The sequence below is a fragment of the Gadus chalcogrammus genome, chromosome 2 (genome assembly GCF_026213295.1).
Source record: "Gadus chalcogrammus isolate NIFS_2021 chromosome 2, NIFS_Gcha_1.0, whole genome shotgun sequence".
Classification (NCBI taxonomy): Eukaryota; Metazoa; Chordata; class Actinopteri; order Gadiformes; family Gadidae; genus Gadus; species Gadus chalcogrammus.
In genome coordinates, this window is record NC_079413.1 from 22,216,597 (window position 1) to 22,234,819 (window position 18,223).

Consider the following 18,223-nt stretch of genomic DNA (forward strand, 5'->3'; position numbering starts at 1 on the left):
AGGGTCGCTATCTTGAGTCCACTTGGAGACTTTTGTAATAACTGCTTGGTTTGGTACAAAGGCTAAGAATGGTTAAATCAGAGATAAAAAGAAATACCCATTCACTCATTTGTTAGTAACAAATAAAAATGTATATCCAGTAAACTATCCAAATAGCTGTGAATGTTAACCACAGTGTTTCACGCTGATTTTATTTCAATAGAAATTCAACATTTGATGAAAATAATCTTTCAAAAACTCTTTATATCTTACGTTTAATAATAAACATTAAATTCTCATCAAGGTCTGTCTAACTAATATCAGTTTGTTTGTCCCCCTCAGACCTTCTCATAAACATCCACACATTTGCTGTAAAATGCATGAGAAAGTCTCGGGTGATTGATTCCCTTATTACAACACACGGTTGAGTGTCTAAAAACGAGTCGGCTCAACATGTGATAGGATGACAACAAACCAACTAACTGGTTGTATCGCTAGCGAGCTAGCCCCTGGTAAATACACAATTCTCTCACTGCAACCTCAGCTATGTTTGTATGTCCTCTCTTTCCCTCCCCCTCCTATAAGTACCTCCCTCCTGTAATTTCTCCTTCCAGTTGGGAATGATTACGGCTCTGAAAGAGCTATATGATGGGCTAGCCGGAAAAAAACAAAACTATAAAATCACTCAAACACCCAATCCTCCTTCCCCCCCCCCCCCCCTTCTACTTCCTGTTCCTCCTCCTCATCCTTCCTCCCCCTCCTCTCTTCTTCTTCCTGTTCCCTGTTCCTCCCCCTCCTCTCTTCTTCTTCCTGTTCCTGTTCCTCCTCCTCATGATCCCTCCTCCTCCTCCTCCTCCTCCTCCTCCTCCTCTCTTCTTCGTCCTGTACCTCCTCCTCTCCCCCTCCTCCTCCTCCTCCTCTCTTCTTCGTCCTGTTCCTCCTCCTCCCCATAATCCTTCCCCCCTCCCCCTCCTCCTCCTCCTCTCCTCTTCGTCCTGTTCCCCCTCCTCCCCATCATCCTTCCCCCTCCTCCCCCCCCTCCTCCTCCTCCTCCGCTCTTCTTCGTCCTGTTCCGCTCCGGGGGGGCGCTGGTCTTCAGCTGCTGACCACGGCCCCCGCCCAGGTCTCATGGGGGGTCCCTGGTTTGGGCTGGGTGATGCTCACCTCCACTGCCTGAACCTTCTCGTGCTTGGGGGGGATGGAGCACACCTTGTAGCTGAGCAGGTCTCCCTCAGCAGGAACGTACTCCCCCTCGATGCTGGAGGGTGGGGGGGGGTTGGGAGTGAGGGAGGGGAGGGGGGGGGAGGTGGAGGATGACCAGAGAAAGGGTTACGATCAACATTAAAGGAGAAAAAGGAACATGGATATGGTGGAGCTTTTCATCGTATGAATGTTTATGTTGCAGCGATGTCGGAACTGAAGTTGTTCTATAAAAGAGCTACAGCCCTAGATTCTTACACCTATGTTCGAAAAACTATACACTATTAAATAACGTCCTTAATAAAGTCCTTAGCTAAAAATGAACGAATCATTAAGAAAATATAAATGTATAAGCCTTTAGATAATGATGAACCAATCATTATCAAAACCGTAAAAGACATAGACGAATATCTCAGTTACAACAAGATTTGCTAGCAATGTGTTTTTGTGTTTATATGTTATTGAGTCAGTTAGGGAAATCTCTGGAAAGGATAGCTAGCTTACTTTATCTAGCTGCCTCTAAAACAGGGAAAGTGTTCATTAGGTTTTTAGTAATGTTACCCCTACTGGCTGGAGCAGTGAACTACCATTTGTATTCCACGGGAATCTTCTCAACACCACCATATAATTCTATAGAGCTGGACCTGAACCCCTTCTCTCCTACACACACTCACTCAGAAATGTGTACGAATATGTCGCTGCCGCCATCGGCCGGAGTGATGAAGCCGTGACCTTTGGAGCGGGAGAAACACTTGCACACACCGCTAAACGTCGGCCCCTCGGACGCCCGGGCGTTCCTGCAGGGGGCGAGAGAGAGGGAGAGAGAGGGAGGGGGAGAGGGAGAGGGAGAGGGAGAGGGAGAGAGAGAGAGAGAGAGAGAGAGAGAGAGAGAGAGAGAGAGAGAGAGAGAGAGAGAGAGAGAGAGAGAGTCAGAACAGGTGATCGTAACTGTTCTTTATTTTGTGCACACACAGACACACACAGATAAGAAGACTAGCTAACCTTCCGTCACGCTCCTATTCAAAGGACAATGACACAGGGACACGCAGACAGAAGCTCACTGTGCTGATAAGAGCGTTTAGTTTGACAATAATCGCATGCAAAACACGATGGCTAGTCAAAAAAGGACAGGCTTCTTTCATATTAGTCTTGTTTCTAAAGTATTTCACATTATTACATCACTGATGTTTGATTTTCATCGCAGTTTAATCCTTATAACAAGGAAATAATTTTGACACTAGGGGGAACTATGTGTGAATCATCGTCCAATTTGAACTGAACAAGACTTATCTGAAATAAATAATCTCTCTTTAAACCCAGAGGAGAGTTCTCATCTGCGTCATTCGTTATTATTCGGTGTGATTCATTCGTATGATTATCTAATTACCGGGAAGTGTCACAGGGGTTTTACTTTTGTAATAATGTAATTCGTATGTGTGTGTGTGTGCGTGCGTGCAAGAGTTTGTGCGCGTGTGTGTGTGTGTATATGTGTGTGTGTGTGTGTGTGTGTGTGTGAGATGCGTGTGTGTGCGTGTGTGTATGTATATAATGGACCATGTACAACAGCGTCCACACATTATTTGTATTCTTTTGTATTTTCTTATTGTATTTTGCACCTCTCTGTTATCTGTTATTTGCAACCTCTCTCCTGCTGTAACCCTACAAATGTCCCAACGGTGGGACTAATAAAGGATTATCTCATCTAATCAAATCTTATATAGAGTGTGTGTGTTTGTATGTATACGTGTGTGTGTATGTATATGTCTGTGTGTATGTATATGTTTGTGTGTATGTATATGTGTGTTTATATGTATATGTGTGTGTGTATGTATATGTGTGTGTGTATGTATACGTTTGTGTGTATGTATACGTGTGTGTGTATGCATATGTGTGTGTATGTATATGTGTATGCGTGTGTGTCTCTGTGTGTGTGTTTGTACATGTCTCTGTGTGTGTTTGGGCACGTGTCTCTGTGTGCGTCTCCTCACGTTGAGCACGTCCTGTTCCTCCGCGTGGGCAGGGGGCTGGGGAGTAGGAAGCCCCTCATCGGGGACGGGGAGCGGTCTCTGTGTTTACACGCCGGGAGCCGCAGGGAGCCTGGAAGAGACGCGCACACGATGACATCATGTGAAACACACACACGCGTCCACGCGCAGCCCCGGCGGCGAGGGGGCCGACAGAACGCCACGCACCTGGACGGCCTTGGGGAGCCGGTGCCCACCCAGAAGAGATGGGAGGGAGAGGGAAACAGGTTTTTGCAAACACATAATGAGACAGTGCTAGCCTAGATGTATTGTCCCTTTAGCCTCAGGGGGTTTTCAGGCAAGGCAAGGCAACTTTATTTATATAGCACTTTTCATAGACAAGGCAGTCTCAAAGTGCTTCGCATATAAACATTGTCATGCAATAAAATAAAATAATAGATAAGTCAAAGAAAACATATGCAAAGAAATTAGTAAAATAGATCAGCATTTCAGAAAGCGCACTGTATTTAAGATCTGATCAACAGTCTATCTGGTACCCACTTCGGGACTCGATCTAAAGGAACTTGGTCCTTTCTCTGGGACTCGAACCAGGATTCTAGTCAATTTCTATTCTAGGACTCTAACCACGAACCAAAGGCCTTATTCTGGGACTCCAACCCAGACAGACGTCGGGACTCTAACCCAGACAGAACTCAGGTCTTTCTCTGGGACTCCAACCCGACCTAAAGGAACTTGGTCCTTTCTCTGGGACTCCAACCCAGATTCTAGGACTCTAACAGACAGAACTTGGGTCTCAAACCCTTATCCTTTCTCTCTGGTATCAGATCATGTATCTTTCTGGTAAAAATAGAAAATAAAGGGAAAGTTAAAAAGGCATTTTAGCAATAAAATAGAAAATAAAGGCAAAGTTAAAAAAGCATATTAGAAAGTGCAATGTATTTAAGATTTAGCAAAAAGCTAAAGCAAACATAAAAGTCTTCAGTCTTGTTTTAAAGGTGGTCGGTCGGGGAGTTTATTCCAGCTATTGGTTGCATAGTGACTAAATCCTGCTTTCCCATGTTTCGTGTTTACTCTGGGGATAATTAACAGATTGGTCTCAAAGATCTTAGTGGTCTAGAAGGTTTATGTAGTGGAAGCATAGCAGTTAAATATTTTGGGTCTAAACCATGTAGGGATTTATAGGTTAGCAGCATGATTTTAAGATCAATTCTCTGACCTACAGGAAGCCAATGTAATGATTTTCAGATTTTTTTGGTCTTTGTTAGAACTCTAGTAGCAGCAGTCTGAACAAGCTGAAGCTTCCTCAGAGTTTGTTTTGGGAGACCTGTAAGGAGACCATTGCAGTAATCAAGCTTAGTAGTGATAAAGGCATGTACAAGTTTTTGTAAGTCTTCGGTGGACATGAGCCCTGTAAGTCTTGCTACATTTTTAAGGTGATAATATGCAGATTTTGTAACTGATTTGATGTGACTGTCAGAATCCATGATAACCCCTAGATTTCTGGCTTTGATTGAGGTTTTTAGGCACAGAGTGTGAAGGTGTTGGGTTACTTTAAGCGTTTCCGTTTTAGCACCAAATACAATTATCTCGGTTTTGTCCTCATTTAGTTGAAGGATATTTCGGCACATCCAGTCTTTCACTTGCTCAATGCACTGGCACAGCAGATCTATGGGGCGATAATCATTTGATGATAGCGATACATACATAGATTTGCGTGTCATCAGCTTAACAATGATAGTCAATATTGTTATTTTGCATGATTTGCCCTAGTGGGAGCATGTAGATGTTGAATAAAGAGGGTCCTAAGATCGAACCTTGTGGGACTCCACATGTCACGTTGGTTGATTCTGATACAAAGTCGCCAATGGAATCAAAGTAGTTCCTATTTTGAAGGTAGGACCTGAACCAATTGAAGACAGTGCCTGAAAGCCCCACCCAGTTTTCTAACCTGTCTAAAAGTATTGTATGGTCTACAGTGTCGAATGCAGCACTGAGGTCTAGTAGCATTAGTATTGAGGTTTTGAGTCTGTGTTAAGACGGATGTCGTTTACAACTTTAATAAGGGCGGTCTCAGTGCTGTGCAGGGGTCGAAATCCTGATTGGAAGGTGTCATAGCAACTGAGCAGTTGATGCCAGGAAGTGATTAAGTTGCTGGAGGACAACTTTCTCAATGATTTTACTTATGAGGGGTAGATTTGATATTGGTGTGTAGTTGTTATTAATAGAGGCTTCTAGGCTCCGCTTTTTTAAGAGGGGTTTAATAACTGCAGTTTTCAGGGCTTTTGGGTAATTGCCTGACTGGAGAGAGTTGTTAACTATCTGCAATATGTCTATTGCTAGGCAGTCAAAAACATTCTTAAAGAGGTTGGTAGGTAAAGTATCAAGGCAACAGGTGGATGGCTTTAGTTGTGTCACTGTTTCCACAAGAGTTTTAGAGTCTATAACATTAAAGCATGGCATCCTTGCCACGTTACTTCTGCCTGAACAGGGTGGTAGTCCAACATTTCTGTTTAAAGTGGAGATATTGATGGCGCGTCCGCGTTTCATCAGTATAAAAAGCTGCAAACTCATTGCATTTCTGCGTGGAATGGAGATCAGGTGGAATTTGTGTTGGGGGTTTGGTCAGTCCGTCAACAGTTGCAAACAGGGTTTTTGCATTATTAGTATTGGTTTTAATGATATTGGAGAAAAATGTTTCTCTAGCACTTTTTCAGACTAAATTGTAGGCACGGAGGCTCTCTTTATAGATATCATGGTGAATATGAAGTTTTGTTTTAGGCCAGATGCGTTCAACCTTCCTGCATTCTTTATTCTGTGCTGTTACAGAAGCAGCTTTTCTCCAGGGTGCCTTTTGCTTTCCAGAAGCCGTTTGAACCTTATAAGGTGCAATGACGTCATCTATGACTTTCAACATTTTCAAATTAAAGTAACCATGAATGTTGCCATTAACATATTGTGTAACGCACCCTTGTGTCTGTACATTTATTTTTATTATAGAGTGAGGTGGACAGGATGGTATGGGAGATAGGGGGGAGGACATGCAGCAAAGGACAACATATATGGGGGGACCAGGGCGCCCCCATAAATGATCTTTATCCCCAACTCTGGTGCGCTGCTGATACAGTTGGTGAGAAAATTCAACCAGCCCACTGGTTGAACTCTCACCGTCCCCTGTTTAATAAACTCATAAACAGTACTAAACTTTAACACAAAACGTATCTATTACTGTTTTGAGTTTCATAAACCTTGTTGAACCCCCCCCCCACTACTGATAAACACTGCGTTTCAGTGTTCCAGCGGTGGTCTCTCTAGAAATGGGGTGAGCATGTCAACCTTGGAGAAGGAGCCCGCCGATGGGAGAGGGTAGAGAACCAGACACGTGAACTTTAAATCCACGTACTCGGTGAAACGGGCGAGACGGGAGACGACCCCGGGAGTCGGGCCGGGCGAAGCGGAGGGGTCAGGGGTCGTGACCCCTGGATGTTCTTGGCGTCAGAGGACATGGTGGTTGGAGCTGGAGGATGGGGGCTTCACCTGGGTGGAGCACATAGGGAATGGGGGGGGGGGGGGGGGGGGGGGGGGGGGGGGTGAACAGGATTAGATTAGACTGTTAATACATCTACACCCTTTGCGTTCAATATCTTCCACAAAGTAGCCTTTGTCATCTTCAAATGAACACACAAACACATGCATACACACACACACACACACAGTCACGCACACACACACACACACACACACACACACACACACACACACACACACACACACACACACACACACACACACACACACACACACACACACACACACACACACACACACACATATATCCACATACAAATGTCAATTAAACCATTCTTCCTTATTAGGGACCTGGCAGGCAAATTCGCAGGATCCTGTGCTCGCCATGGCAACACCAATCAGGGTATAGACGGGGGCTGGCCCCGGCTCCCCACTAAAGAGAGAGCCCCCTTACGGATATGATGAGGGAACGTGATTGAGGGAGAGAGAGAGAGAAAGAGAGAGAGAGAGAGAGTGAGAGAGAGAGAGAGAGAGAGAGAGAGAGAGAGAGAGAGAGAGAGAGAGAGAGAGAGAGAGAGAGAGAGAGAGAGAGAGAGAGAGAGAGAGAGAGCTAGAGAGAGAGAGAGCTAGAGAGAGGGAGAGAGAGAGCTAGAGAGAGAGAGAGAGAGAGAGAGAGAGAGAGAGAGAGAGAGAGAGAGCTAGAGAGGGAGAGAGAGAGCTAGAGAGAGAGAGAGCTAGAGAGAGCGAGAGAGAGAGAGAGCGAGAGAGAGAGAGAGAGAGAGAGAGAGAGAGCTAGAGAGAGGGCAGTCCTAAGGCTGATCTTTGCGTCGAGGACGATTGCATCATAGGTTCCCTGAAGCCATCAGGTCAGGGTCTCATCCTGCAGCCACTCAGCCCACTCCCCCGTCCTCGGCAGAGATACGAGCCGAGCCACAGATACCAAACGGCGTCAGTAAGGAGAGAGCGCAGCCCACGCAGATCGAGTCGCTCACGGCCAGGGTCGGCCTCTCTGGAGGAGTTGAGAGACCCATGAATGGAGAGCGCGCCTGCAACCGTTCCACCGTCGTGCACACAGCAAACACCACACCGCTTGGTCTTTAGAAATGTGCGCTTTAGCTGTGGGTGGGAAGGGGGAGAAGTCTGCGTGCTCCCCCTTCTCTTCGTACCATGTCAGTGTAAACAATACGGTTGTACAGTAAGATTGAGGGATAAGGATCAGTAGAATCAACCATATACTTTGACCTAATAGGCCATTTATTTTGTATGCATTTTTTCCCAAAGCTTACAATAACTTTCAATAAGTGCATGGAACAATGGAGTTCTAACCCAAAAAGTGCAAGAATCGATATCATGAAATTCATAGAATAACCTTTTTTTTTATTTTTTGTATATTCTGGATACTTCTTTGTCCATATTTATATATCTATTAGTTTAATTTTGTAAAAACAGACACTTTTCATCTCTCTGATACTCTGTCTCGTCCCATAAGGCATGCAGATTAACACACACACACACACACACTTACACACACACACACACACACACACACACACACACACACACACACACACACACACACAACCTTTGCCTGAGCATGGAATTTTCCATTCTGCTCTCTGTCCATCAGACTGACAAGAGATCTGCTGAAACGGCAAATACCAGACCAGCGACACACAGACCAAGACCCCCCCCACACACACACACACACACACACACACACACACACACACACACACACACACACACACACACACACACACACACACACACACACCACACACACACACACACACACACACAGGAGTAGTGTGTGTGAGGGGGAGCTGACAGTGAGTCCACAGGACGGATGGGCATGGCAGAGGAAGCTACGCCGACGCCGGTCACATGGTCACCAACACAAAGCCCCGCTGAGCACAGGGGGCGGAGTCAAAGACAATCAGGACTCCCTTCTGCTTTGGATGGTTCCCACTTTAACTATAGAGTCTCCCGTGCAAAAGCAAAGTAAAATCAAAAACAAGTAGCACAGGTTAATGTTTTTATATCCTGGTTGAGGCATGCACCCATGACCGCACACACACGCTCAACACACACACACACACACACACACACACACACACACACACACACACACACACACACACACACACACACACACACACACACACACACACACACACACACACACACACACACACACACACACACACACCTGAAGGCTTAGAGAGCAGCTCTGTCTGAGGAAGTGAGTCGAGACCACAAACCTCCTCTCCCCTCAACCACACCCCATCGGAGAGAGAACGGTGTGCCTGACAGAGAGGATGTTGGGTATGATGAGTTGTTCTTCAAGTCAGTGCCTCAACATAAATATCGCTGTCCTGAATCCAATGACTAAGCTGAAACAGTAAAGAAGGATGCCCCCCCCCCCCCCCCCAACAAGGAAACTGCCCCCTGAGATACTCTTTCCATTCCGGTCAGAAAGCCTTGGTTCTCCTTCGCACCGGCACATTTCTGAACACCAAACTGTTTTCGTTTGGTTCTTGTGTTGATCCTCGCAGAGCCTTCACTTCACCTCAACACGACGGAGGGAACAAATGCCGTCCAAACAAAACCAACCAAACGCCAAACAAAACCAATTCTTCAACTGACCTCTCTCTCTTAAAGTTTCCTCTTAAAGAAGGGTCGGACTTTGACAAAGCTGTAAAGATACCATCTGGACAACAAGCGATTGTCGTGGTAACATGTCATTGTTGGGCGGTTCAGGTCACAGGTGAAGCCTCTCCATTGCATGTTGTGTTTTATGGCACCACATTCCAACGTCAGATGTTGACAGGAGTATGTTGGCAGTGTGTGCCAGCACCATTAAATGATAATAAATAGCACTCAATTCAAATGTCGCTACAAGACAATGGAATAGGTCTTTCAAATTAATGCAGGTTTAAGTGCCTGTGTGCGTTTAAGTGTGCAGTAAAATGTGTGTGTGTGTGGGGGGGTTTATGCATGTGCACGAGTGTGTACTGGCTGAGAGCTTGCGAGGGTGTTTGAGTGTGTGGGTGGAGGGGCCGGGGATTGAGCAGGTATAGAAGGAAGGATTTCATGTTAATTACAGGCTGCAGCCACGTTATTCGCTCGGCTGTGTTTAAAAAGGTCGGAGGCGGTGAAAGAGAACGGGGGTTTCAACTACAGTTGGTCCGATACAGATTTATTATCGGAAATTCCTCCAAAACTGCCTAAAATCAGGTCATTTACTACAGAGGAAAATGCGGCGTTACGCTGCTTTCGTTAATGGTCTGAGGTGAAATGTCAGAATGGGAAACGAGTCATTTACGACCTATGTGAGTTCAAGCTACCAAGTCGGAAAAACATGGCTGCATGGACGCTTAACTAACAACAATACAAATTTGCATTAATAGAATGATAGATTATAAATGTACAGTTAGCAACTATACTGCTGTCCTTTCAATAAGAACAAGTGCTGTTAGTAGTTACAATGCTAGATGCTGTATCGGTATATACTCGGTATTGGCCGATACCCAAGTTCAGGAGTCGGGATCGGCATCAGGAAGGAATTAGGAACATCTCTAGTTTCAACCATCCACAAAACGATCAGAGATGCTGCGATGTTGTAATACCCGGAAAGAAGAATAAAACAGCGTGCGGCATGTGTTCGAGAGGGCTTCAACAACAAACGAATCACTCTGTGTTGACCTCACCGACACCTTTCTGGATTAATGCGAACGAACGGGCGAGTGAGCGCAAGAGACAAAGACGAGAGCGACTGCTAATGTGTTGTGACGCGGGTCTGGGGGTTATTGCATTGATTGTGCGACGTGGAGGGGGATGACACCCCACACCTTGCAGTGCTATGACTCATCCAGCCTGTCAAAGAACACCAAAAGACCAAATATGGACTTCTGTTTGTCTTTTGTGTGCCCAATCCACGTCTTGAAACTCTTTAAAGCCCTGGTCGTTTCAATCCAAGGGTTTAGTCAATGATCACACACGCTGAACGGACACAGTCCAACAACAACAAAAAACACACACTGACCAGTCCAATGTCCGAATGAAGGACACTTTCCATGACAACACATCCTCTTATCAGAGGCCATACTGAGAAAACTGAAACATGGGATCTAAATCAAAACAGGCTATGGCTCTCCCATTAATGATGCGACAGCGAGAGAAGGGAAGAGAGAGAGGGAGCAGGAGAGCGAGAGAGACAGAGAGACAGAGAGACAGAGAGAGAGAGAGAGAGAGGAGGAGAGAGTAGAGAGAGAGAGAGAGAAGAGAGAGAGAAGCACACACAGAAGACAGAGACAGAGAACATGAGAGAAGAGAGAGAGAGAGAGAAGAGAGATAGTAGATAGAAGAGAGAGAGAGAGAGATTAGAGAGAGAAGAGACAGAGAGGAGAGAGAGACAGAGAGAGAAGAACAGCTAGAGAGAATCGCCGAGGGGGCTTTTGAAAGGTCCTTGTTTTGCCGTGCTGTTGCTTTTTCTCTTTGAACAGACGGAAATGGACGAGCCATTAGCCAATCAGTGTGGCATCTGAGCCCTGCTCCATCGAGAGACGACAAAGAACCAATTAGGAGCCAACATTCTGTACAGTATAATGGGCCCGGGCGATCGTTCAGCAGTATCCAGCCTTGTGGCCTCATGGCATATTCAAAATCAGACACTCAGTTAATAGTTCCTTGTTGCAGATAACCATCAAAAGATGGCCAGAAATTATCCCAGTGAGTGCTTTACATCGTTTTGGGTTTTCAGGTCAATCGTATGAATAAATAAGTGGATTCTTGTAAAACTCTTCCTGTTGTGCAAATGAACATGTCCTTTGTCATCTCTTGTACTGTTCTTTATTTTGTACTGTTTGATAAAGTCAACTTTAGGGAGGGAACTCAGACTCAAAGGGCCTTTCGACTATAAAATGTCAATTTGTGAACCGCAACTCACAAATTGTATCCGCAACTCACAAAGTTTTCAATTTGTTCCCTGCAATATTTGCTGTGGAAAGGAGCCAATGACCTCTGACATCATTGCAGGCCTGCGCAAGACCAAATATCAACTTTTAACTCAAATGTTTTCATTCTAGCCTCGAGCATTTAAAAATACGGAAAGCACAATGGCTAAAGATGAATTGTGGTCATCAAGGAAAATATACACATTTTCGGTTTTATTATCCAAAGATATGAACAAATGAGATGACAAGATCCACCATTGTTATTGAAGGTTGACATGAAAGGCCGGGGTTTGTGGATAGTTCCTAATGTAATACACTCTATTAGAGGGAGACACAAACACGGCTCTAGATAAATGACTTATCATGGCGACATTCAAACAGAAGCTTTAGTACACCCATTGCGGGAGAAACAGGGAATCTTGTTACCACTAATGATTCCAATAGATTGAAACCAGGGCTTTAGCGGCACTTTCACACGAAAGCTAATCGGGAATGCAGCTAAACTTTAGTCTCATGAGGGCTGGTGGAGTTTGTATTCATGGTGAAACAGCACAAGCAGGTACCAATGTCTGAACCAAACACTATACGCACAGGAAACCGGTGGTTTCTACTGTGTGTGAGCGGGCAGATTTTGACCTTGTTTTCGGAGGGCTGACCCATTTTGGATAACTTTGCATCACAGAGGCAGGCCAGCAAGCTAAAGAGACAGCAGGTTTTATTGTGCTTGTGTGATGCCGCGGAAAGCATTCTTTTGTAAGGAAAAGGGAGGGAGGGGAAGAGAGAGAGAGAGAGAGAGAGAGAGAGAGAGAGAGAGAGAGAGAGAGAGAGAGAGAGAGAGAGAGGACGAGAGAGAGAGAGGGAGAGAGAAAGAAAATAAAAAGGCAATGATAGAGGCTTGTCTCTGTTGACACTGTTTATTGGAGCCACATACAAAGCATCCCCCACCCAATCTATCCTGAGACAAGAGATAAGTTTTATGCCATAAGAGGTCATATTTCTCACCGAAGATCAGTTAAAGGCTCAATTTGCATTTGCACCAATAGCACTTTACCCAATATTAAGGAGGGAGAAAAAGTGACTATTATTTTTATAAAAACCTGCTGCACTTTTTCCGAGCGATTTTTCTGCGTAGTTTTCATCTATGAACAATTCGTGTAGATGAATGGATAAAGATCATCCTCTTTCTGTGCATTCCTGCCACGCTTTACCATGATATTGATATGATATTTATTGATCCCAAGGGATCAATAAAGTGTCTATCTATGAAACCAGGTCCAGCGGTCAGAGACGAAGCAGGTGAGAGGAGGGCAGAGACACATCTAGACCTGCCGATGCCGGCATGCCCTGAGACCCAGTCTCCCAACCTCACCTGCTCGACACCCGCGAGTTCAGTGGAAGATTGCTCATGCCATATTCTAACACAGTGTAATTTGACGCCTCATAATAGTAGCCTGCAGTGTAACAGCAGAGATTTATTACCAAACATGATCTCTGCGGTTGTATGTGTTGGTTTAGTCCCTCTGCAGCAGGTTGAAGAATCGAGGTGGATGGAGGGAAGCCTGGGATTAGACAGCATTTGAACCAGTGCTGTAGGTGATTTTGGTCAGTATTGTCATGGACTCTATTGCTCCCTTAATGTGCGTTTAATGATCTGTTTTTCGGAAATTAGCCAAATAACCGCACAGCCTTCACGCTTCTTCAAACTTTAGTTTAGAAACTGAGTGTACAGAATTTGATTCAGATTTAGTGCACACCTGATATCCATCACATAACAAACGTTGATACACGGTGATCATAGATGATCATACTGGATGAAGATCTTCTAATCCTGATGAACTGAAGGTCGACAACAACAAGAAGGAACTTCAATTGTGCATTGAAATGGTTTGATTTACTAATCGTCAACAGCAACCAGGGAGCTTAGGGTGAGGGGAACACCAAACGATAAGCTGATATTCTGCTGTGGTGGGTTTCCATGGTGTCAATTGTCAGACCTAGAATCATCCTAATCAAAGCACTCTCTCCCTCTCTGATACAGAAAATAAATTGGTGAATTCAGTGTTTCCCCCAGAAAATGTCTTGTCAATGCGGTCAAAGAGCGGGGGGGGGGTTGTCTCGTGGCCCTGCGGTCTCTTCGGTGAGGGTTTCAGTTCAAACGACTAATTGTTTTGAACAGTATCACCGATGTATTATTTATCTTTATTTTTTGTACCTGATTGAAGTATGTTTCCATTCCCTACGGGAGTTGTGTACTTTGTTAATGCATAATAATTAATAATAATAATAAATTAAAAAAGAGAACATTTTTTTTTATTCATTGGTAGTCAAGGCGGGGCCTTATTGTTGTTCAGGCGGCCGCCTTAACAAAAAAAATAGAACAACTCAGACATCCTTGGACAAGAAACAATAAAAAATAAAATAATAATGATAATTGAGAAAAGTGCTGGGGGGAAAACTGGAATTACAATATCACACACAGTTTCCCGATATACACAGCAAATATAATGGTTAATCATTTGTCTTTTTCGAGACATGTCAAATAAACAAATTACAAAAATGAAAGTGGTCAGATAAGGCGAAAAATATCCCATTTCCCGAGTAATGCAGAGTGCAGCTCGGGCAGTCTCACACACATCCTACATTCCACCATGGCTCCTGTTGCATATGAAAACACTCAGATAAGAGGGCCCTGCTCCTTAAGACCACGTCTCACACACACACACACACACACACACACACACACACACACACACACACACACACACACACACACACACACACACACCCACACAATGGTCCCTCCACTTCACCATTTCTCTGACATCTCTGAAAACCATGGCTATTCATCTCCTTGAATGAAACAAAATTAATTGCCATCTTCGGTTTTGTTCCATTTTCATCCTTCTTTAATCGCCTCCCTCCGAACTCTTCTCTATCTCTAACCGCGCTGGAATAACGGGTGAATCACAATCAGCGTTACGATTACATTCGCTCTGACCCCAACATTGATCACCTCTCTCTGCAGATTTCGGCACGGGAAATCGGTTTCACCCGTCGTTACTTTGAATGTCCATAACCATAACCGGAGATGGATTTCACCACTTAACCGTGGCCCTGGCCCATTATCTTTGAACCCGCTATCTTCCCCCCACCCCTGCTCCTTCTCCTCCAGCTTGACTGCCCCCCCCCCCCCCCCCCCCCCACTCTGACTGCCTTATTGCCTGGAGCCGGCAGTCACTGGGGACGCTAACCAGCTCGTATTGCACAACAACATCCCAGGGCCTCCACAGCCAGCCGGCCTATCAGATAGCACCAATAAAACTGCTGCTGTGCGATTACTGTTGGCCCACAGAGGGGAATGTGTGTGATGTGTGTGTGTGTGTGTGTGTGTGTGTGTGTGTGTGTGTTTGTGTGTGTGTGTGTGTGTGTGTGTGTGTGTGTGATCGATACGTTACTGTTGTGAGCACAACACTGCTCAATTTGAAGTTATGATGACATACGACATGGGTCTACCTGAGATGTGATAGCTGTGTTACACTATGCTGTCACACACACACACACACACACACACACACACACACACACACACACACACACACACACACACACACAGCACAGGCGCACACACACACACACACAAACTGAAAGCAATTTAACCTGTTGAAAGCTTTGAGTCGCACATGTTAAAGTGCCTCATAACCTTTATCCAACCAGATGAGACTAATCGAGATTAAAATCCCTTTCCCAGGAGTGACCTTCTTGCCAAGAAAGCAGAATCACTCAGGGTTTCACGCTCCAATCATACGCTCACATTGCGGTTACAGAGACAACACCAACGCAGGACAATAGGCCTCATACACTAGCGTACAGGAACTGACATTTCAACAAATGGCTTGCATTTTAAATGAGAAATGAAATCCTTCAGTTTCATGCAGAGAGGTCTTTCCGACTGGATATTGACAGCATGTTCTGAGAGATCAGGCATAATGGCCTTTAGCTCATTTCAGGTAAATACTCAGGTAACAGTTGGTCTTTAATCCCCTAACAGAAGACCCAAGTCATGTCCCCGACAGGAACAACAAATGTATCAAGGAAAAGGACACACTTAAGGTTGATACTTGTGCCCCAGCAGAAAAGGTTCAGGGCTATGCCCCTCAATGTAAGCAGTATACCAGGCTGTAGGTATCCTTGGGCTAGGTGTCCTACCCTTGCCTGTTCATAATAGCAGTGCCTACCTAATACATGTTATTGTACACAATGGATCAGAGAGGGCTAAAGAAGCTAATAATGATTGCTAGTAGTCAAGGTGGCTGCTGAGGGAGTTAGCTGATGAAGCTCAACAGGTGTGGTGCATTAGTAATCATTGAACCTGATTGAACCACCCTTTAAAGGAACCGCTGTTGTTTCTGGGAGATATCACTTTGCAGAGCCTTGACAATCTGTTTGTAGAGCAAAACGCAGCAACACCGGCAAACGAAACAACATGGATAGTCCTTGTGCCATCTCTTTGAGGTAATGTCTTCTATTGAAACTTGAATGTATAGAAACTGAACTTCATTAGGAAACCATCTGACTTACAAGTTACTCTTGTTCTCAGGTCAACTTGGATGTTGTTTCTCTTTGGGTGTGTAATGTCACTACCAGTGGATAAAGGTACAACTTTACTTGCTTTTGTTGACTTTTTCTCAAGTGACCTGTTGCGAAGCAATGGGCAGTATAGGTAAAAGCTTCATTAGTGGGTTAATGTTGTCTCCCTTTTTAGGTTTTGGCTCAGACAATCCTTCCCCAGCATGGAGTGACTACCGCAGTCCTGGCTCTGCTTATCCTGTTGGTCAAGACGCCTCTGCTTATGCCTATGGCCCAGCACCGCAACACTACAATGTGGAAGCGCCTTCAACCTGCTCCCAGCACAAAGGCGACTCAAACTCTGACGGCGGGCTCCACTCAAACGATGGCTCCTACATGGATGCTGGAGACTCTGGCTGGGCCAAGAACGGCGGTATGGACTCCGGTAGTGATGACGCTTACTACCCTGTTCCTGAAGGCTACCCTGAGAAGCATTACACCTCCATGGACGAGGAGACCCCTGAAGAGGGCACTGAGGAGGAGGAGCCCGTGTTGAGTGACGTCTCTGACCTGGAACCCGTCTACCACTTCAGTTCCAGGTCCCGCTACCAGCAAGGCAGACAGGCCTTCTTCCTGACCCGATACAACCCCGGAGAGCCGACGGTCGGCTCCGCTGACATGTCGGACTCCAAAAATGGAATGGGCAACGGTAAAGGATGGCCAGTTGCTGGAGAGTCTGGGAAGGGCGGCTACTGATCGACTGCAATGGCTGTCATTTCTAATGGCTGCCTGTGAATAAATCTTTGATTTTTAAATCGGTTTCCTTTGCTTTAATACAGATTGCTAAAGATGTGTTAAGCTTTGATGTCTTAACAAAGTAAATTATCCTGGGCTTCATCTATCACACATCTGGTGTCTGCCAAAAGATAAACGAGGCATGGTTCACTGCCCAAATGTATTTCAAAGTTGGCATGGAGAGTATTATTGGCTAAACCACACCCTATATGGTTTCAATCATGCAATTTGAAGTTCCATCAAGACAGACGAGGTACTTCTTAAACACAATGTATAGTGTAACCTAGTAACCCAAACACCAGTGAATTCTCAATTTAAAGACTAGGATGACGTCACGTGAGACCCTTCGCTTCACACGTGTCGTGTTTTCAACTCAGACGGATATCATGGTTTAGGTCACACACCCTCCCAAAGGACCATAACGCATCTGATCTTTTAAGGAACTGAAATCTCAGTGTTTCTCTGCAAACCTTTTCACAATTTGTCTTTGTATCGTCTCTAACGGTGCAACCTTAATATCTCGGATGTAGATTCATATTCGCACATTTCGGACCCCATTGGCACGAGCGACGTCGTGGCGCGTTCCCATGGGGTCGCTCCCGGAATGGGAGGAGGGCAATGTGCGCTCTCAAGGAAATCAGCGTTTCGAAAGGAGAAGAACACAAAGCTCAGTTTTCCCACTACACAAAGTCCAAAGTGCACGATTTGAGCGGGACACACTGTTGCTTCTATGTTTTCTGTATTCTCTCATTCAAGATACACGCGCACACACAAACACACACAATGTATATAAAAGCTGTTGTTTAGAAGAAACATATAACTACTCTAGTTTGATGCAGTCAATCATATCATATAATGCAATATTCAATTCACAACATGCACGTAAAAATGTGCACCTTTTCGGACAAGGTTCGTGAATCAATTTTCTGCAGAGGCGTTTAGGTTTACAGCGCATCGCTCACCTTTTCTGAAGTTTGCGGGCTATATTTTCGCGTTTGGGGAAAAGAGGGGTTAAGTCCTTAACGGTCAGTAGTTGTTGTAGTAGTTCGTCTGTTACGGTGTTGATATGTGCTTGAAATGACGACACCACAACAGCATCAAAAGAGTAGCAGCAGAGGCGATCACACCGTACTCGGCTCTGTCTGGCTGACGCGGACAGCCTCATGGGCGTGGTCCACTACTTGGTTGACGTAAGGGTTTTTCCACCGGGCAACCTTT

At 45.1% G+C, this 18,223-nt stretch overlaps 2 protein-coding genes across 2 annotated transcripts; one reads left to right on the forward strand and one right to left on the reverse strand.

Moving 5' to 3' along the window:
- Positions 1-1,022: 1,022 nt before the first annotated feature.
- On the reverse strand, positions 1,023-18,168 carry carhsp1 (calcium regulated heat stable protein 1). The gene is made up of 5 exons (XM_056605022.1): positions 17,968-18,168; positions 6,565-6,698; positions 3,168-3,276; positions 1,854-1,976; positions 1,023-1,237 (listed from the first exon to the last, which is right to left on the reverse strand). Exons 2-5 carry the CDS (start codon positions 6,665-6,667, stop codon positions 1,075-1,077), a joined length of 498 nt encoding a protein of 165 aa, XP_056460997.1. The 5' UTR covers positions 6,668-6,698; positions 17,968-18,168; the 3' UTR covers positions 1,023-1,074.
- Positions 16,050-17,025, forward strand: LOC130399943 (uncharacterized). Its single transcript, XM_056605021.1, has 3 exons — positions 16,050-16,156; positions 16,242-16,297; positions 16,407-17,025. Exons 1-3 carry the CDS (start codon positions 16,128-16,130, stop codon positions 16,964-16,966), a joined length of 645 nt encoding a protein of 214 aa, XP_056460996.1. The 5' UTR covers positions 16,050-16,127; the 3' UTR covers positions 16,967-17,025.
- Positions 18,169-18,223: the final 55 nt, after the last annotated feature.